The following is a 22,291-nucleotide window of genomic DNA, read 5'->3' as shown; positions in this document are numbered from 1 at the left end:
TTAAGAAGTATTTGTCATGCAATACTCACTTTGATTTTCGTGTCTACATTCATCAGCGTGAACAAGATGTTCATGTCTATGAGCGCTTGTCTCGTCTCTCTATATACGGTTCCCAAGAAGTTAAGGGGTAAAGAAAGTTGAAACAACAATCCATTCACCATCACTAGATCACCCACTGTCATGTTACCTTAATGAAAAAACAAAAAATAGGAGTTGGAATGGGCTTATTTGCTAGATATTTTGTTCTTTTCTTCAATGTACACTGCAGCCAATTTGAAAATAAACTTGATTTACTTAAAACCATAGAATGGTACAAAGTCCTTTTAAACTAATTTCGGTGGTCATCTGGGTGTTACACCCAGGAGGAAGAGTCTGTTTCGTGCCTTCGGGAATCCCTGTAGTAGGACGCGGGCAAAAGTACTGAAAAACGAAAGGTAAGTCTTTGAGCAGATGATGCATCAAGCAAATCATCTCAAAAAAAGAGAGGCAGATTATCTGCAAGAGGGGTGAAATAAAAATGGCCTGACTGTCTTTCAGTTTACTTGTCACTGTCATGATGGACGTCCGTACAGCTATTCAGGCCTTCAGGCCTTTTACGTATCAGGATCCAAGCCAATATGCAAGACTTAGAACACAGAACAAAACACTAAGATGAGACACGTGGATGTTACCTGCGAGGATTCCTTGGCTGGCTAGTACCATAGCAGCTGTCAAACCGATGCTGAATATGGCATTTTGTCCAAAGTTAAGCAGAGCCAAGGTAGAGGTAGTCTTCTGCGAGGCATTTTCATATATCTTCAAATATCCATCATACCTCTCAGCCTCGTATTTTTCGTTATTGAAATACTGGCAAATGGAGAGGAAAAGAGTTAGGATCCACGTTCTTAGGAATATGCTGGGTAAATTCTGAAGCAAGACCGGCCAAAGAACATGGGCATGCCCTGTATCATTTCATGCCAAACTTCTGCTCCTGGTGGCTAAGAGACACCCAAGTTATAGCTGCCTCCCCACACCCCCGAGGTGGCTGAGGTTCAAATCCACCTTCCTCAATGAAGCACTCTTGTCGTTCTTAGACTGCTTATGGGAAATACATCCTAACAACATTTAAGTTCTCCAGATGTACTTTCCTGAAAAAAAAAATCCACTTTGTTTCAGGAGAACACATAAATCAGGGGAAATACTTGGTGCAAACCCATATAAACATTCTGAGAACATTCAAACAAGGGTTAATTTTACTACCCATTATTAGGAACAGATTCCTTTGAGCAAAGAGAAAGAAATAGACATTAATGGATAATAACATCTAACGGAGTTAATGGCAAAAGTTAAAAGTGCTAATGGCTTACCTTCACAGTTTCATAATTTAGCAGCGCGTCAATGGCAGCATTACCAGCATCGTTATCTGCTTTGTTCATTTCTATCCTAAATTTAGTTCTGAAAGACAAAAGGGTTACGTATAAAGTTGTTCTCAATCCAGCTCCAGACAAATCAGCGCATTCCAACCAACTGGAGGGTATGCCTTACCTCCATCGTGTAATTCCTATTGTGAATGCTGTGTAGGCTCCTAATGTCCCCAAGGTTATTAGTGCAAAGTGTGCACCACATTTATAATACTGGAGGAGGAAGAGGAGAGAGGAAGCACAAGGTCAGACAGTAATAAACAAGAGGTTTTCTTGTGGTTTGTATGTGCGGCACAAACCAAATTTTCATCTTCTAATGTGGCCCAGGGAAGGTGAAAGGTTGGACACCCCTGCTTTAAGGTATGTGTATGTAATTATTTTCCTCTTTGTTTTCTTTTATGTTGAGTTGTATATTGTAGTCAATAAAATTATAATAAAAATAAACAGAGAAAGAGAGAGGGAGGGAAGGCGCAGAGGAACTGGCATTTCTTCAAGTCACAATTATTTCAGCCAGGGGAAGATTTACAGGGGTTTGAGGAGTGGTGGTGTCAGGGCTCATAAAGATCCCCCATGGAACATATTTTGTCTGCAGTCTTCCTATCTGTATCACCCATCATCATAAATGCACATGATCACCACAATTACAATCGTTGCAGTTTTACGAAGCAACACGTACCAAAATCCCACTGACAAGGGACACTTCAAACAAGGTGGGGCCCAGGTTGAAGACCAAAGCACTGAGGATGAAGCTGATCCCTCTCGTTCCTCGGTCAATGGCTTTAGATAAGGCTCCCGTCTGCCTGTTCAGATGGAAACTCAAGTCCAAGTTATGCAAGTGGAGAAAGACGTTCTTGGCGATTCTTCGGATGGAACTTTGGGCCACTTTCCCGAAGACAGCATTTCGAGCTTCGTTAAATAAAGCAGACCCAGCTCGTGAGATGCCATCTGGTGAAGAAAACAATTTTTTTTAAAAAAAAATCTTTTAAAAACATGCTTATTTTATGGAGGCCCAGCATCTTAACATTTTACATTATTTACTGCTGTTATTTATTAGGTTCCAATTTCAAATATACTACAAACGTGGAACTTCATTTTGGAATATATTAAAAAAGAACCCACCCACCCCCAAGACTAAAATCCTTCTTATAGCCTATAATTATTGCTTTTGTTGATGGCATGATATAAGTTTAAGAAAATCCTCAAAAGGGGGAAACTGCACAGAATAATTTCTGTCCCAGATGCATGGCAGTGATAGTAGTGAAAGGTCATGTGCATTAATGTTCCAAACCTTTCCCGAAGAAAGTCGGCACCTGTCAACAGATTAAAGAATCACACTTACATCCAATCAGAACAGCTGTTGCCATGGTTGCAACTGTATTGGGTGCATCACTCAGGTTCAGAACATTTCCAGACATCTGGTTGAGATTGTCTACTGCATGTTTAAACATGAAGGGAACCACTATATTCATGCCCTGAAAAGCACAGAACGCAGCAATTATACAAGATGTGCAAAAATGCTTATTTACAAAGTATAAATATTTTGTCTGAATTAGCCGCAGCTACAAAATTCTGCTATTAACTACTTAGCGGGATGATGCTACAGGTTTCAACGTAACGGGAACTGCAGTAAGAGGCCTGCCCTCCGAGAATAGAAGCATGAGCTTCCCACGGGCGCTTCATGAAAACCAGCTTTTGTGTCAACCAAACAGTTCATTGAGAATGTGCTTTGGTTCATTTGGGAGACTCATTAAAATGATGATAAGACTGGGAGACACAAAATAGAAAGACTCAACCCAGCGTGTATTAATAGCACTGATAAGTTATGAAGAGTCACTGGGGGCAGTTCAGAGTATTTCACCTGGAAAGATTTACTAAGCAGAATTACAGCAGCCTTTCTTGACAAGCTGGCATCAGACGAGATGGACTGGGATCCAGGACCAGCACCCTGGCTGAATACGAAACAGCACCAAGCACCCTGTCCATCTCCTCAAGTGTAAACAACTATGCAGATTGATGGCTTTATCCAAACTGGACCTAGCTGAGCAATTTTATCACCCACTGCATAAAGCATAAAACACTTTCCACTCTTTTCTCATGAAATAACAGAGTACTACAGAGAAGTGTTCACTCCTGCTTTTTTCAAGGACCCATGATGTGAAGAGTTAATGCTTGCTGCTTATTGAGAGTGTAAACATTGGCAGCTCTAGTCAAATAGGGATATGATGATTTTCCATTACAGTGGACCCTCGACTTACAGACGGCTCGACTTACAGACTTTTCGAGTTACAGACTTCTCTGGCTGCAAAATTTAGATTCGACTTGCAGCCAGAGAATCGACTTACAGACAAGAAAAAAACCAAAATGGAATAAAAATAGAATAAAAACCACTGGTTATGGGATTAATCGGTTTTCAGTGCATTGTAGGTCAATGGAGATTCGACTTACAGACTTTTCGACTTGCAGCCACCATTCCAATACGGATTGATTCCTTAAGTAGAGGGCCCACTGTACTTCCAGTCTCATGGAGACCAAGATTTCCACACTTCTCTCTTCTCAACACCCAGTGCCTGCCTCTAGTTTTAAGACTCTCTGGCCAACTACTGCATATGCAAAGGTATTGTTTCTTCTTATGAACTGCCTTTTTGGAACAAGTTCACACAAGGCTTCAAACAAAACATAAGTCGATGAAATGGCAAGTTTTGCCACCACTGGCACAACTTCAACTTATTCCTGCACTTGGGGATAGAAACTAATTAACTAAATAAAAAAGTTCGAGAGCCATAAAATGAAAATTCATTAGTTGTTATCACTCTAATATCAGAGAAGGGATAGACCTCAAATAAGACTTTGTTGTTTAGTCGTTTCTGACTCTTCGTGGTCCCATGGACTAGAGCATGCCAGGCCCTCCTGTCTTCCACTGCCTCCCGGAGCGCTCAATGCTGTAGGGCTGGGGTTAATCCTACCCCTGCTTTTCTCCTGAAAGTTGCTTGCCCCTGTCGCTCTGCAACCCTTTGACTTTGCTAGGTGCTCAGCACCTCTGCTTGTTGCTGAATATCTTCTTCTGCCCTCAGGCACTAAGTTATATCAGAATTATGCAAAATCCCTGGAGACCTCACACACTTAAGATTCTAGAATTGCAAATCACTATCAGTAAAAACAAACAAACAAACCAACAGGCCGCTGTGGCTGGAAAATAACTTCCGACACAGGGCTCCAAGGAATTGAAGCCGTGCTAAATAGGTTTTAAAGCTTTAAGGAAATGTACCACTCTGGAATCTTAATTTCCAAACACAGCTTTTCAATAAATAAAAACAAAACATTGGGTCAACTCCCTTTGGTGTTACTTGCTTAGAAACTCAGATTGTTCAACATCTTTTTTATAACAAAACCACACTCCCTTGTCATCTACTTTACATTGTAATGACCATCACTTAGCGGGCATAAAACAGGTTTCCCTAGGAGAGTCTATTCAGTAGAAATGAAATTTACTGTAATGCAGATGGCTTTGATCTGCTGCAGATTCCACCAAGTCCCTCTGCAGCCATTTTGCTTTTCAAAAGCCATCTAGACCATATGATTTAAGCCATGCTCAGGCTTAGAATAGCTGCTGCCGCTGTTCTATTTCTAAACTTAAGAGGCTGTAGCCCCCCTTCAAGCTTCCCTCCTAACCTGCAATTAAATTAATTGGCACAGTCATGGCTTAGCAGGAGAACTTCCTTCCCCTCCAACACAAAAATCTTTAAATGAAATTTAAAACAGGTCCCTCTCACCCCCCAGAGGGCAACAACATGAATACGAATGAGGTGGCCTAATATCAGATCCCATGCACACATCCAGTTTGGGTTCCCATCAGCTACCTGTCTTCACCTTTCTTTCAGTATCCTGTTCAAAAAAGAAGCCCTAATCCCACAACTGTCTCTAGCCTAAGAACAATGGATGGAGCACTAAAGGAAGTCCTTCATGGCCACGATCCAGAATGCCACGCACGTATCCAGCAGCTTGTGTCTAACACTCTTCCTTCTTTGAACAGAAACCCACCCTGCCCCAACCCCTACAGGCACAACAGAAATCAAACTTTCTATCATGGCATGCAGATCGAAATTTGAACTCTTGCCATTACAACAGAGCTATACGGAGAGAGACTGATCAAGAAATATAAGCTCAAAGTGTTCTTCAGCTAGCAAATCTAAAGAGGCAATCTATAGACCATGGGTGATGTCTATATAATACTCATTTTCCTAAAAACATTGTACCAAACCTAACGCTCCGTGTTCATAAGCACAAAATGCTGAAATTACAAGCTTAGACCTCAGAGATGAACACTTCCAAGGCACGGAGACAATTACTATGCATGTAAATAACAGCAGAGGATCCGAGACATACATCATTTCAATGAGGTTCTCGGGTGGGCAAAGGGGTGTCAGTAAATGAGCAGAGGCAAACCTGGTTCTTCTCTAAGGACTTAATGACATGGCCATCTATGCCCCACCACAAATTTCAGGCCCTTAGAACGATTTCTCTCTCTCTTGACTTCCCAGGAAAGAAATCCTTAGATATTCTTTCTTTCTTGTAGTTCTGCCTTTGGAGTCTCCCTGCCTCCCACAGCATTTTTTTTTTAAAAAAAGACTCAAATCCCTTCTCTGCTGTGGAATAAACATGGTATGCCCTGTTGAGCAAAGGGCGGTGTTACCTTCCCAAGCCCTGTAACCAAGAGGGCCAGGCTCTATCCGCCCGTTGGCCACAGACCTACAGACGTTAGCCACGCTTTTAATAACTCGTTGGTAGGGATAATTGGTCCTACTGATGTCAGTCAGGATTAATGAAACCCATGGCTTATTGTTAACTGGGCTGTAGCACTGCCATTAAGCATTGTTAAGGATAGCAGTGAGGTACAGAAAGGGGCAGGCACCATCCCACACTTTAGGGGGTGAGCACATCCTTCTGCTTCTGGGGAATCTATAGTCATGGCTGAAACAATAGCAAAGCTCTGTACATTGATGAGAAATTAACCATGAAGGAAGAGATGAAATCAACATCTGCATCATCTGTGAGAATAGAATATATGGCGGGCTGAGCTACACCAGAAAAAGTTTGCTAAATAGCACCTGGCAATGTGCCTAAAACCAAGAACTGCAGGAGCACGGGAAACCCAATAAACTTAAAGAGATTTCTCTGAGCTCCTTGAGTGAGGGATGGGATTCAAACATAAAAAGTGCATACTATATGATATTACCAGGAACAGCTATGACATAAAATGTTCTTGGATCGTTACTGCCAGAGACAGAATAGGCTAAGACTCTCTGCTTTCCTGGGACTTGGTCCTAGCACTGCCTGTAGGAGAAAAAAGCCAGCGTAGATTTTTCATTAGAAGACCTTCCCCGAAGGGTCCACGAAACTGAGTCTAGCTAAATGAGTTTAGATATTGCATTGACATATCCCTTGTTGATTAGGGAGATAAGACATACTCGTGAGGCAGGCATATCATCCATTTTAACATTCCCCTGGCATTCCATGGGCGTGCTTTGCATTTTTCAGCCTGCTCCCCTCCCCAACGTAGAAAATTAACAGTCAGCAGCGACACAGATTCTGTGAAAGATGTGCCTGACTCATAAATAATGGATGCTCAGCCCATGAGCAAAAGGCCAAAAAAGTCTGCCGACGTGACAGGAGGTGACAGCAGCTCTTATTAAACTCGTGAATTCCATCCATCTATCAGGGATATACACAACTTGATCCCCAGTGGAGCAAAAGCGAAAGGCTTCAAGCCATTTAGACCACCAGTGTCATCAAGCTCCCAAATGCTTCAAGCTTCCATATACTGTGGATAGGACAACTACTACGGTCAGGGAGAGACCACTGTTTCTGAGACCCTGGACATTTGCAGCTCCATGTTCCACAACTTAGCATCTTTTGGGAGGCTTACAGACAACCACGTTTTATTTAGCATGTTTTCATGGACTACCACCTCAAAACATCTAGGGAACAGCAAGATAAGGAATGCTGGCTTTGTTGTCCTGTTGGACTAAAAATGGGACTTCATGGGAACCTTTGGCCAAACACATCTCATTTTGTTCACTATGTCCCACTGGCCTGTTTAGAAAGGATGTCTCTTGCCATGCTGATGTCTAGACCAGATGACTTCTTCCACAAGGCTACCAGTGTTGGCCCTGTATGGAACAGCTACAGCACTGGCAGAAAGGACATACAAGGGCTTTTTACTAGAGATGGGCAGTTTGTCCTGGTTTGTTCACTGCTGCAACAGGTGTTTGGGGCCTCGTCCCCTTTGATCGGCACCCACAAAGAAGCAGTGTCCAGAGGCAGCAGGGCATGGAAGCTGGGGTGCTGCTGCCAAGCGGGCACCTGCTGGAGGGGGTAGGACGCTGAACCGCCAAGCACCTGTTCGGGATAAATGAACCAGGTTGAATTGCCAAACCAGCAGTCCGTGCCCATCTCTACTTTTTATGTTAGCAACACTGGCTTTGGGACTGTTTCCAGGCCTTATTAAAGTTATGGGTCATAACCTTCAAAGCCCCAAATGGCTGAGGACTAGAAGAGCTAACAGACTATCCTCCACAAAACCCTCCACTCATTATTATCTATCAAGAAGGTCTAGTTAATTAGGAAAGTTCTTTGTGGCCTCTTGGGTCTTCTACCTTCCTGTAAGCAGTGGTCCCCAACCTTGGGCCTCCAGATGTTCTTGGACTTCAACTCCCAGAAATCCTGTCCAGCAGAGGTGGTGATGAAGACTTCTGGGAGTTCTAGTCCAAGAACATCTGGAGGCCCAAGGTTGGTGATCACTACAGGACTTCTCCCCAGCAGATTGGGTGTGTTGAACTTAAGTTATTTTGCTGATCTGAGGAAGAGTGACTTTTTGCTTATTTTATCTGCTACGATCTTATCAACACATTATTTTTAAAAACAATTTATAAGCTGTCTTGACTGGATTCTTTTTTTAAAAGCAAGAGTGTTGTAAAAAATTATAATAGAAACATTCCTTGAAAATTAATACGAGGTCAGCAGATACACCTTGAACAACAAAGCATTCTGTGGTTCAGCTTGCTTGTAGCATTCTCCTGTTCAGCTAAAAGGAAATTTAAAAGTTCTCTCCTGCAAGTGTTCTCTCGTTATCAACTTTGTGTCTCCTCCTTGCAGCCTCCTTCCCACTTTTGTAATGAGGCAGATCTGCTGAATGCAGATAAGAGACTGCATGGTTTCTCACCAACATGAACTACCCCACTCCCATGCAGATCATTTCAGCATGTGCCCCCCCCCTCATCATTTTGAGCCACTGGGTCCAAATAAACATTCATCACTGACAAATTCTGAATGCTCCCATCAGACCAAAGAACAAAACAGAACAGGCAAACCGTGTAACCCCTAAACACACATCCTGTACACATCTGGGGAAGAGAAAGAAAAATGTTTGCTCCCCATGTTTTACTCTTGCTACAAGCCTGTATTATCACTGCATTTCTCTAAAAATCCTAGAACTAGAATTTACTTTTATTGGCACATTTGATTCCTTTATTTCTGTACGGTCCAATCCTAAAGAGTTACAGTAGAATATGCTAAGATGTGCTCCCGTGGTGCATCAAAGCAAGCACTCACAAAATACCACCAAGCTTAGATGCCCAACTCTGTGCCTGCCCCAAATCTAGGTCAACTATCCATTAATTGCCTCAATTAAAGCTCTACCACAAGGAGGGGCTCTCGCTGAGTGCAGGAAATGAGGATTTCAAAATGCCAGCAACAGAATCTCTCTAAGGCCTGCTTGGGAGTGCAAAACAGCGAAACTACCAGTGTGGTGCAAGCTGTCTGTTCACACATGGACCGCTTTGCAGAGGAGGGACGTATTCACTGTGAATACAACTCACAAGCTCATCTGAGTGGGGATCACAAGACAGCCCTGCCTGTGCCAGACAGCTCAGGCTGAAGAGTTTGCCACAAGGGCCCAATCCCCTTGGTTGAGTGACTGTGAAGGGGCTTTCAATGTCCATGCTTTTTTCCTCCATCCCCCACCCCACCCGAAGGTCCTGGACAAAGCTTGCTCATCTGGACCGCTATGAATCAATGGAAGCAACACCAGTCATAAATGTTCCCTCTAAGATGTGGGGGTGTGCAGTGCTGCACTCCTTCTGTACAGCATTCCTCCTCCTCCTCCTGCACCTACAGCGAGTGTTTCCAGCCCATTTGGTTCTGGTCGTGGTGAAGTCCCACTCTGGGGGAAGGAATTTTGCCAGTCACATAACAAAGGTTACATATCGTCTGCTAAACCAGGTTTGCACACCATGAGGAAGAGAGTGTGCGATCTTGTTGAACCAAGTCTAGGCATCTGGGAATGTTCCACTTGCACAGGGCTTTAAATTTGGTTCGTTCATGGAACTGCCTCCTAGGCACCTGTAGCCGATTACTGAGATCAAGATGGCCACTTTTTAGGCCATTAGAGAGACACACAGAGAGATATTTAATGGATTTTGAAAAGGCTTTAAGAATTTTTCCAAATCCAATGAAAATTCTTTAAGGCAACCTCAGCTGCTTTCTGTTTCAAGACCGTGGAACAGTTCTTACCTTGGCAATTGCTAAAAATCCAAGTGATACGGCAACTCTGGCACGGAGGTCAGGCCTATCTTTGGGCCACACGTACGACAGCATCGCGTGGATGATCTTTCGGCTATCTATTTCTTTCAACTGCGGAAAGAAGACATTGTATTACACGAGGTCATCCCAAGCCAGTCCGGGAGAAGGATGACTGCAGAATCTCAGCTCCCAGACACCCGTCATCTTCTGCTACCTGCAAGGTTTTAAGAAAAAGTTTCCCACTTCAGAAAAATATTCAGCACAGACTTGGATCCTTTTAAAGGCTACACAGCAATGTCATGCCCAGGACCAAGAAACTTGTGCTAGGTGAGTTAATTGTGTGTAAAATGTCACCACTTATTTTCAACAGAATGGCTCCGAAGTTGGGTAATCATGCGTTATGAGGCTGTTTTAACAGCCAACAGCAGAACTGTGGCTTCTCCCATAAACTGAATGGCTGCCCTGTCCTGTGCTGTTAATTCCTTGTTTTAAAGCTCAAGCTAATCAAACACCTGTGGCCCGCTTCTGTCATTTTATGAGTCTTTCTATGTAGTCAGGTAAATTCAAAAGACAACCAAGAAAAGCTAGGAGCAACCTCGTGTTCCAAAAGCTAAGGCCAGCACATCATAAAACTGTTTATCCTCCCGAGTCTCCCCAACCTGTTCCAACACAACAAAATAAGAAATGACATCAACAGCAGCCGGCAGTTGAAGGAACCAGTGCAGGTGTGAGGTTGGTTTGCCAATCGAAGGGTTTTAGGGACCAGCCATGGAATCACTCCTCTCTTCCACTTCTCTGGCATGTAAAGCGGGAAGTGGCTATTGAAATAACATTTCTAGAACCTAAGACAGAGTGTAAGTTTTGACAGCTAGTCTGAGAACGTTCTAGGTTTGTGAAAGCCAGAGGTAACATCAGACATTAAAAACCAAAGTGGAAGATAATGTAGAGGAAATTTTAGAGATTCCTATAAAATCAGCCTGTTCTCGCATTTGGACTTCATGTCAAAGGGAGCAGTGAAAAGGGAGGCTGCCCAGATGCCCTCTGTGGAAGTGGGATACATGAACTATGGCAACACCACAGCCAGGAGCCCTAATGGAAGCAGGCTGGCCAACAGCAGCTTGGGTTACCTGTTCACTGCTGAGCAACAGTGTGTTTGCCTAAGTAGCTCTGCTCAACTTATCTCCAAAAGAAACCAACAAATCACAGAGTGGGGGAGCAAGAGAGAGAAGGGCACAAGCCTGGGGCTAGCTCCTGAAGGGGGCAGTGTCCCCTGTCCCTCAAACCTGATACCCGATGCTAGCAGAACTCTCTAATCTGATATGTTTGTCTGCCATTAAGATCTCTTCCTTGTCGAAAAAAAAGTGTATGGAAATGTAGGATACTTCCATGTGGTCCAAACAATTTTCGGGGAAGGGTTTGGAGGGAAAGAGGAAAGACAACACAAGAAGGCACAGTCCATCTTCCAACTATACTACTTAATAATAAAACATAACACTTATACAGTGCTACTTGAGTAGGCAAAAGTATTTCATGTATCCGCTATTCCCTTATTTCACTTTCCCCCCCAGTTTCAAGTGGGGAGAAAAATGTCTTTGACTTGAGGTAACACTACAAGTTGCCATCAAGAGTCATGGGGAGTCAGATGATTATATTCAGGAAAAGCAGAAGATCACACTGCAAGACTAGACGGAGGGGAAAAAACAGACAAATCCGCATTCTATTCCAGTTTCTATATGCTCCCACACCTTACCCTGCTCCCACCAGGGGGAACTGAAGTGTTAAGATATACTTAAGGTTGTTGACAATCTAAAGTATTTGAGAGCAGCATCCCTTGTAAGTACCATTTATATATCCTTCAGAGGGCGTAGATTCTCTGCTAACAACTTACAAGTCTCAAGTGAGTACCAAATAAATCTGCACTTCTCTCACACTCCAAGAATTGAAGAAAAAATATAATGCACACCGAGAAATCCTTTTCAGTGAGACACACACAGAGGGCATCACATTTCAAGCAGATGGGGAAAGTGTTTGGTAATGATTTGAAAGAAATGAGAAGTGACGCCCAGTTAACTTGAAAGCCATGTAAAGTTGTTTAAATCATCGTTTGCTCTTGGCTCACCACAATTTATAGAGGAGAGCTTTATGGAGGAGGGGAAAAAAAAACAAGGAGCAAATAGCAATTAGAAGCAAGGAACGATCTGACTTTGGTTGGCAACACAGATGATGTAGGAATGAGTTACAAAGCAGCATGCAGATGGCCACAAACTGTGAAAGAGGGCAAGGAGCAGATCCAGGTAGAAACAGGGGAAAGAAAATATGGAATGGAGAGCAAAGGACAACATGAACCAGATCAGGATGCATAAAACAGAAATAAATTTAGAGGACAACAGCACACAGAACAGTATATAAAAAGTAGTCACGCAAATCTGCAAGAGAGGCCTCCAGATACAAGACTGATTGGCATGGTCTTCCTAGCACCTTTAAGCTGCGTGTCTGAGATATGTGCAGTGAATTACTAGAATACAAATAGAATTCTAATTTAATAGATACTGGGTGGGTGGGTGTGGGGATGTCCAAATGTAATTAGTGGAATTAGTTCTCTTCAATCCTATTTGATAGCAGTTTTATGGCTAGCACGATTAGAACCCAACACTGCTGGAGCCTTTCAGCGAATCTGCAGGAGGGAGTGTATTTTGGTATCTCACCTTAAAGATGCCTCTCAGTTTGGAAGGCACCACCAGCAGATGCACTGAATGTAAGTTGAAGTGTAAGAACGCTTAAGGTTGCATTGTCCTGGGTTTGAGAGATGCAAAAACAAAAACATGCCCACCCTCCTGCCTCAAACTGCAACCTGTGCACCTTTACCTGGAAGTCAGGCCAACGGAACACACAGAGATTTATTTTTGCTACATGCGCAGGAGTTGTCTGTGTGGGCTGGATTACTAGCAGAGGTGCTTTCCAGACAATCCGATTCAATGGGCTGAATCTCCAACCACCGCACACAGAAAAAAATCAACAGCCACAGACAGTTTCTCCTCCTCTTCGCCTCCGTCCCATCCCAGAAGCACAGCTTGGCCAGGAGACGACCAGGCAGGCCCCAGACAGAATAAGCAGCCACAAGGTTCCTCCTTTCCCAGTTACCCAGGGAGAATCTGACTTCCAGAAACAGTGGGAACAACAAAGGCTGCCAGCTGCTAGATGTAGGTAGACAGTTCCTTTTCTGTTTGAGGAACAGAAGCCTGGGTTCAGTTGGACAGAAAGGCCTGTTTAAAATTTCCCACTTCCTTCAGGCACTGCCAAATGAGCCCATCTTTCCATGTTTTGGTGTACAGTAGGACCCCTCTATCCGCAGCATCAGTATCCACCGATTCACTTATCCACTGACTGAAAATACTAAATAACCACCTCCTAAAATACGTATTTATACATATGCTGAGGGTATATTTACCCGAACTGGCCACTAGAAAGAGCGAGAAACCCTGCAATGCATAGGGTTTGATATTTCTGTGTTTTCTAGCATTAACCGGCAGGGGGGGGGAGGGCTTGGAACTGATTCCCCACAGATACCATGGTCTTAATGTATTCGTTTGTAAGCTTGAGGGAAGAGCCTATATCTCACTTCCATTCATGTGCAGTGCATGCTTCCAGTACTATGATCCATTTCCAAAGACAGTATTTTGCTTGGGAACTGGGACAACCAGCAGCGGACAAACTGGACTGCCCAGCAAACACAGGGCAGTATTATTTTAACAAAGATCCAATTCTGTTCCTTTGCTAAATGAAAGAAAGATACTTGGCAGGCCTCCACATTTGCACTTGGCCAACGGGAGTGTGGCAATGCCTCCTCACCCACCCCAAAATCTGGGGAAGCAAACAGGCACCCAGCCTTTCCCTCCGTTTTGAAGCTGTCAATAGCTTTCCTACAGCTGTACGGCCTTTCCTGCCCTATTTCCCCAGTTCGAAAACTATTTTGTGAGGGCTGGTGGTGGGGTGGGTTGTATTCCGAGAGCTGTGCAGAGAAGACAACAGGAGAGCCTTGGCCAGATGGGCAGGGAGGGACTGAGAATCTCCTTTCAATCTGTTTTTCCCCAAAAGAAAAGAATGGGTCAAAAGCTGCTGTTTGAGGATGCTTAGGTTGTCTTCGTACTGCTTTGTCCAGCTGGCTTTGGGGGCCTTTAAAGAGAAACCGCCAACTAGCCCGCCTCAACCCTCATCCTTCCCTCAGAAAGAGTCAGCAGGCAAGAGAAGCTTCCATGAGGGAAAGCAGCTATTCTGACAGTTATAATTTTTAGCCCAGCCACAGTTGCAGGCCCTGGACAGCCAGCACCTTTGTGATAAAATCTTATTCCTATTAAACTTTCAGCAGCTTCAGAGGCCAAGAAAGAAAACCAAAACCATCTAAATAAGTAAGACTATGCCCCAAGAATCTAAGAGAAACCACAGGAGAAAGTATCAAGGAAGGCGATGCATGATTAATACTGAAGAGAGCAGGAACAGGAAGTTCTGTCAATCGTTTTGCAAGTCATAAAAACTGCTCATCCACTCCTCAACAAGGTCCCAGTGGCTAATTCTGACACAAGAAAGAATCTTTTCCATTCTGATGAAATCATAAACCAGTTCAGCAGAAAACAACATGGGTGCTGCCTCTACTACAACGTTTATATAGAAATAAAAGCACATATATTTACCTCTTCCTTTGGATCTGAATGGAGTCCTCCACCTGCGTGTCCATGCCAGCACATTCTTTTATCTCTCTGAGACCAGCCTTGAAGATTCTGCACAAGGAATAAAATACCCATTGTTGACTTCAAGCATTATGAATTTCACAATGAAACCAATTACAGACCAATCCTTCCACACAATGTTTCGCTTGAATCTCAAGGACGGGTTCCTTTAACTCCACGTGCGTTGAAGAAGTCGATGAAGAAGCACAAATGCAATCAGGATAACTCTGGCAAACATCCAGGGAACCAAGCAGTGTGTTTCAGAGTGGATCGACCCTTTGGAACCCCTTCACACGGTGCCTTGGGTGGCAGAGATGGTTTGGATGTCATGTCCAGATGATGTTATTTGCAATTCTGACATAGTAGGAACAGAGAGTTCAGTGGATGCTGTCTTACAGAGATCCCGGTAGGGCTTTCCAAGGTATTTGAATCCTAGGATCATGGAGTTAGAAGAGGCCTATAAGGCCATCGAGGCCAACCCTCTGGTCAAGGCAGGAATGCAGGTGGTTGTCCATTTTTCTCTTGAGATGCTTAAGGAGTGAGGGGTTTACCAATGCTACCTCTAGTGAGCTTCCATGGCCAAGAAGGAATCTGGACCCAGATTTCCTGAGATCTACTACTCCAGTACTCTGTTAACCACACTACACTGGGGCAGACTGGGCAGCTTGTTATGACGTCGAAAACAAGCAATCTGGCTTCTTTCTCCCCAGACCCAACAGAGTCACAAGCCAAAACTCCTGATTCAAACAGCACAATAAACAAGTCATGGACAGCAACAAGATGCCTTGTTAGCAGGGTGGATTTGATTTAAATAGAATTTTGGATTATTTAAATAAAAAAAATTTACAAAATTTTTAATCATTATTTATATTGTGATTTCAATCAATTTGTTTTTTTTTTTAATCATTGATTTTTATCCACTCTAGTTGTTAGTTTCACTACACCTGCCTGCTACAGAAATGACTGGTTAGCATTCACTAACACACTGCCTTGTTTTTGCTACCATCTGCTACCACTGTACCATATGAACACACAGCACCCACTCTGTGGAAAACACATTTACTGTATTTAGTAACCATTGGAAAGGGCTGTATAGGATATAGGATTATCACACAAAGCTAAGTGTGCCCGGTATTGAACATCCATGACAAACAAAACTCAGCACTGCATACAAGAACACCAGATTTAATGTAAAGCAAGGAAGAGAGGCATCGTGAAAAATTCATCAAGCAAGGTGGAGAAAAATAAGATAATTTTTGTCCATTACAGAAATCTCCCAAAAAGCAAATGTCCCCCAAAAGATATGTTTTTTTTTTCTTTTGCACAGCCATGAAGCAAGGAATGTTTCAAACCTCCTACAGAACGTCACACCAGATAGTCAAGTCAGCTGCTATCAAGGTGGCTGAAAACAGTCTCACCTCCTATTGGCAAGAAACATAGACTCCATAAACTACGTTAAGTAGCAGGACTTCTGTTGGGGGAAGGGGGAGGAAGAGCAGCTGTTAAGACTTGTGGGTCCCATGCTAGAAGGGGCTTTTTCAAAGGGAAGCACCAGCACCTTGAATGTTTCCATAACCTTCAGCAAATTGGGAAAACGGAACTGGTTGTGGTTCAAGCTGTTGTAAACTCCTGCCCAGGAGAAGAAAAATGCAATGCTCAACCATCATACTCTATGACACATAGGATCAAATCCCAAATTGCTTTCTTTCTTTTTTTAAATGGAGGTCTTCCATTTCCCAGTGAAAAGAGAATGCTGCATTTAGACTGTCACTTCTTAAAGTGCAGCGAGGCGCCAAACAAAGCGCTTAACATCTCTATTATGCTAGAACACCAAGAGCAATTTGGTAAACATCATAACAACAATGTAAAGCACTTCCAGGGACCTTAAGAAATACTTACAGGTGCCACAGAAAGCATTAATTCACAGTGATTCTTTGCAGAGAACATCATTGCTTCTGCTTTGAAAGAGAAGGAGTGGGGGGGGGGGCTTTACAGCAGAACATGCACAACAAAAGAAAATAATCTAACATGCCCTGAATACATATTTAATCAGAGGCCACACGCCACAGAATGGTAGTGTTTGTTCATCAAACAAACTTACGGCTTACATTGGTGTGCACTGTTGCTTTAACCACCATGAACTATTCTATTTATGAACAAGCAATGGTGTCTCCTTGACAGGATCTGGACTCGATGATCCATAGGGTCCCTTCCAACTCTGCAGTTCAAAGGTTACTATTATTATTAGTTTCTCCCCTATTTCATATCTGTTTCTTTCCCACCTCCTTTGTCTGCTGCTCTGTCAGGAGAGGAAACTGGGGAAACAATCAGCGGTGCTAGGTTTGGACCCAAGAACGAGCCATGATTCCAGCAAGCCAGAGTTTTGGCTCTAAAGAAGCCAGAACTCTACAAGAAACCACATGGCATCCAATTGTTGGTTTAAGATGAGAAAATAATAGGTTCCTTGCTTGTAACTGTCATTTTCCTGATTAAACATTTGTGAACACATTCTCCATAGTACTAACAGTAGCAATGTAAGTGAGTCATTAGGGTCATGGATGGCTTAGGTCTCTGGCTATGGAGGCAGAAGTTGGGAGTTTGATTCCCCACTGTGCCTTCTTGAGTGGGGCTGGACTTGATGATCCATAGAGTACCTTCTAGCCCGGCAGTTCTGAGATTATGATAATGATGAAGAACCACTGTTTGTTCTGAACACAACAATCCAAGTAACGTGTTGCATTAACATGTGTGAACCTTATCACATTTGAGACAGCTCAATGCTAAGCATGGATGCTGCTGTTTGCGTTTATCTAGGTGTAGCCACCAGCTATAATTCTTGGGTTTTGGAGAGGACCTGACTCTATGGTCAGCATTCACTAGCACACTGTGTGACCAATATGTGCAAATATGCACATATTTCTGATTTTAAAATGTCAGTTACCACAGACTAATTTGGGCTGCCAACCAGAATACAGAATTACTTTTTCTTTGCAAATACCCCACACCCTTGAGCAAGTATCTGCTATGCCAAGCATTGAAGGAGGCCAGTTAAACCCACTTCAGTCTGGCTCAGATCTGCTTTTGCACAAACACCTGTTGGATGAACCATGTCAGAAGAGAGACAAGATGAATGTCCTTTTAATGCTTTAAACCCCTAAGCAAGGCTTTGACCACATCTTTCTGGAGAGGATGGTGATTATATGCATGGTGTGTTTCAGCAGATATGTTTCTACTTGGAGAATTAATCTTAGAATATGCACTGTTGGATTTCTAGCCAGCTACACAGTATGAATACTATGGGGCCCTGCAGAAATCTACCATTCTCCCCACACCCAGTTTTTTTCAATCTCTACATGAAACATCTAAGTGAGGAAATCCAAGGGTTAAGACTCTGCACAGCTGTTCAAAGTCAGGCAGCACACACGTTGATTTAAAGATCCGATTAGTAAAGATCTGGATGAGAGTCAATAAACTGAAACTCAGTCTAGCCTTGCTGTGTAGTTATCTGTCAGAAGAGCTAATATTCATGTTGTTCTCAATCGGCAGTTCTTAATCTTGGGTCCCTAGATGTTCTTAGACTAAAACTCCCAGAAGAACATCTGGGAATTCAACTTTGGGAACCATTGTTCTAGATGACTGTGCTTCCCTTGAGAAGCTGAGTCAGAGCTCAAGCAGGCTCTTGGGCCTAGTTTTATCCCCAGAGGCTGAGGTGACCTCTCTGGCACTGGGCACTTTGCAGCTACTAAGATTAGTAGACCAACTGTGACACCTACTCACCCATTCACCCATCCAAGGGTAGCCTGGACAGTTCTCCATCCTGCCAGTTGAGTTTTAGTCAACAGGTCTGGGCAACCAAGTTTTGGATCTTGGCCAATGACAATAACCAGGGTCAAATGTCCAGAGGAAAGTTGTATTACATGCCTAAATTAGGCTGCCAGAAGAACCAGGAGTGCATTGGGCAGTGCGAGGAGGGGAGCCAGAGTATATGCTTGTTCTTAAGAGCACCAGCCTGCAGCAACAAAGTCTACATCTTCCTTCTCCCTCATCTTCTCACAGTAAATCTGATTTCTGACTAGGTTTGTGTCTGAGGGGGCGCATGCCCACCATATTTCCTTGCTTCTTAAAGTTATAATTACCAAATCACAGCATAAAAATAAATAATTAAGACAAAAAAGAGGTAAAAACACCAAAGTTTGCCAACAGCGACTGCATGTTGCTCAAGCATGCTGCTTCCACTCAGTTCTGCAGAGGCTGAGCACTGAGTATAATCTCCCTGAGTCTTCACCTGCGTAACACCACTCTTGTGTCCTCCTGCTCCTCAGAACAAGCAGGAGAGCATCTGGACCCTCAGCTGCCACCCCTACTCTTCTGGAGAATGTGTTTCAACTACATCTCAAGCAGCATTTCGTTCCTTCATTCCAATTGCAGCTGCTATTTTAAGACAAAAAAATACTTGCTCTATAAATTGATTTGGTACAAAAACTGAAGTGGATTCTCTTCCAGCAGACAAAGCTTACTTAAGTTACCCAGAGATATGGCACAAGTTGCAAGCGAGGAATCAGATGGAAAGCTGTGTTTTTCCCCACTGGCAGAATTATAAGGGGAGAAAAAAAACTGCTCAACTCTACCTTTGCAACATCCAGTAGCTGCCGGGACGAGCATCTCCCTGAACTCTGCCATGAGGGCCGGTTTAATACTGGGGGAATCTGAAAAGAAGAAAAGCAATGATGGAGTAATTATAAGCACGAAGTCCATGATCAGAGAACACTTCACCTGTTTCATACATGGATGATTGGCACACTCGAAAACCATCTACTTCAGAAAAGCAACAAAAGAAAAGTATGTGGACTAGTGGTGAGCTAAAATAAAGCACTGGGAACATTTTAAAATATTAAATAGCAAAGAAGCTTGCTCTTTGCTCCCTGAACTCCTAGCAGAATTCTGTTCCTTCGCTTACTAAAAGCCTCAAGCCCGTTCTTACTGAATGTTGTTCTTAACAGTGTCATGCCTAGTAGCCTGAGATAAAACTTATTTCTTCTTTGAGCTGCACATTTTAATGTTCCTTTTGTATCTGCTAAGATCTTTATATAGTCCCAGGTTCCTTCGGATTCAGTGCTCACTTTCAGCTTTTGACCATGATAACTGGATCAGAGGGAAGTCAGAAATAAGGTCCTTAAGGCAAGCCACTACAGCACACCTAGTTTAAGATTCTTTCCTTGGGTCAAAAAAGCACCTCAAGTCAACCCTGGGAAAAGCGACCTACGGAGACCATAGAAGATAAACTTTAGACCATTTCCAACTCAGAAGTGAAATAATAACGTGCTCTTAATGCTGAGATGAGCAATTTGATTACGCCTCCTATCTATGAGCAAAACTGGTGGTTATAGATATGCCACAGTGCTATATCTAGTGGTCTAAATCCAATTGCTAGCCCCAGTTAGAGTAGACCCATTCAATCAAGTGCTGGGTAGTAAATCAGGGCTTATGCAAATTCTACTGACTGAAATAAACAGAACTACGTTTCTAAGCAGGACTAGCAACTGGATTCAGGTCAGTGTTGTTATCGGCCAAATGTCGTCTAACTTCTTTGAGCCTCACTGGACTTCAGCTTATCAGCTTCTAATTCTCCGAGATAAGAAAGCTTCTGTCTTTTAATCCTGCACTGCAATGGAATATTTTGAAAACCCTGGCCCCATACAAAAGTACATTATTAGGAAGAAAACTCCTCAACCCATATCACTGTGTTAACTCGGATTCTATTTAGCATCAGGTCTAGAACAGACTGTACTACCAAGGCAAGAACTTTTGGCTAAAAAGGAGTAAGACAGGTTGCCACCCAAATGCCCTCAAAACACTTATAAAGTTATGTATATCTTTCTATTACTCTGGTCCAATGTCTTCTAAGTCTGCTATAAATATAAATGATTAACCTTCTTTTCAGAAGCAAAGGGGTGCATTAAATGCCATTAATATAATTAAACACAAGTAAAATTAGCCGCCGTTAAGTGTTCTTGAGAAGAGCTGAAACAGCGGCTCAGCCATACATACGAAGTCTGACACAACCCCTCGGCATGTTATCTATCAATCTCTTCTAAATAAATAGCTGCACTTGGAGCCAGGTGGGGGTGACAGGAGGACAGAGTTATTAAGCAAATGGCAAGAAAACAGACCGATACGAGAAGAAAAATGTCAAGCAGCTCTACAGAACTGAATGAACCAAAGGGGACGCTGCACCCTAACCAACCAGCACAAGCATTTGCTTCCAAGAAGACACTTCAAGAATATAGCAGCTTTAGGGTCACCTGGAGGTGCTATTAGCTATTCCAGCCCTGCACACAGGCATAACCTGTGGCAAGCAACTGTTCCCACCAGGCACCAGGCAAAGAAGCTATTTGCAGTGTTGGAATACTCCTATTGCTGCCAACATTAATAATGTGTGGGATGTGTTTGTATATGAAGTAAGAATGGTGATTGCAAGTATTTGTTGGCCTATAATTTTTTAAAAGAACTGACCTATTCATTCGCTCACATAGACTAAGCAACAGGTAAACATATTATATTAATTAACTGAGTTAGTTTACAAAAAATTTAAATACTGCATGAATATACAGCATGATGCTACATAACCAAGTTCTATTTCATGCTGAATAACCTTTGAACTATAATGTATCTTAAATGGAAAACTATCTTTAGATAGATGTTACCGCCAAAAGCATTTTATTAAAATAAGTTTGATTTAAAAAATGTTTAAAATCCAATTTAAATTTTAAAAATCCAATGTTTTTGATTTTTTAAAAATTGATTTTAATCCATCCTGATGCTACCATAAGACGTAGCAATAGTTTTAATTATATGGCTTTAAAATGGGAATTGAGTGATAGTAGTTAGGATATCCTCCTCCTTTGTTCAGTTATTCTCTGAACACTAGTTGTTGAGGAATCCTATCCAAAGGAAGGTGCTCCTTTCCGGTTTCCCATATGGATCTGATTGGCCACTGCAGAAAACAGAAAAGCCATACTAGGCAAGTTTTCAGCCCATACAGCATAGCTCTTCTTTGTTCTTAAGGAAAATCAATTTCTCCCCAAAATTCTATGATCAGCCTCAAGGTACAGATCTTCCAGGACAGCGTGTGCTTTCTGAAGCATACTCTCTTAAGCTATGAAACGTTACTGGCTGTAACTGCAGAAGGGGGCGACTTCGGCTATCAATTAATACACAGCCTTGGCACCAGCCTATCACAGCCTCTCAGACAACTACAAAATACACATATCATCACAACCACAGCACTTTATGAAGACTCCCAGTGTCCTCCTTCCTGACAAGATTCTCACCTTCTTCAGCATCAGTAGATAAGAGTCAGTTCTGACACTGACACAGCACCCCAGATAAACTTAAAATATACTGTATAGGCTACATTTGTACAACAGAAGCATCTGTAGGAATCCTCAACTCTTCTGCTTCACCACTGTTGGATCTGTGCTTTATTGTTTATGCCATTGTATTAAACCAAGGTGCAACTATTACATTATTTGTTTCTCTCCTAATACAGTAAACCAGAAAGATTATATCTAAGGCCAGTTTTAGGTTTGC

General features: G+C 42.7%; 1 protein-coding gene across 1 annotated transcript in view; it reads right to left on the bottom strand.

Annotated features, from left to right (window-relative positions):
• The window catches only part of ABCB7 (ATP binding cassette subfamily B member 7), a 37,928-nt gene that overhangs the window by 13,772 nt on the left and 1,865 nt on the right, over nt 1–22,291 (bottom strand). The window contains exons 2-10 of the mRNA XM_072981267.2: nt 19,330–19,407; nt 14,666–14,752; nt 9,969–10,088; nt 2,740–2,872; nt 2,077–2,345; nt 1,525–1,613; nt 1,347–1,434; nt 672–846; nt 30–187 (exon numbers count right to left, since the gene is read on the bottom strand). Of these exons, the coding sequence (XP_072837368.2) occupies nt 30–187; nt 672–846; nt 1,347–1,434; nt 1,525–1,613; nt 2,077–2,345; nt 2,740–2,872; nt 9,969–10,088; nt 14,666–14,752; nt 19,330–19,407 (1,197 nt within the window). The remainder of the gene's footprint in view (nt 1–29; nt 188–671; nt 847–1,346; nt 1,435–1,524; nt 1,614–2,076; nt 2,346–2,739; nt 2,873–9,968; nt 10,089–14,665; nt 14,753–19,329; nt 19,408–22,291) is intronic.

Source organism: Pogona vitticeps, chromosome 11 (assembly GCF_051106095.1).
Source record: "Pogona vitticeps strain Pit_001003342236 chromosome 11, PviZW2.1, whole genome shotgun sequence".
Lineage (NCBI taxonomy): Eukaryota > Metazoa > Chordata > Lepidosauria > Squamata > Agamidae > Pogona > Pogona vitticeps.
Note: the sequence above shows the minus strand (reverse complement) of the source record. Positions and strands in the feature narration are given on the sequence as shown.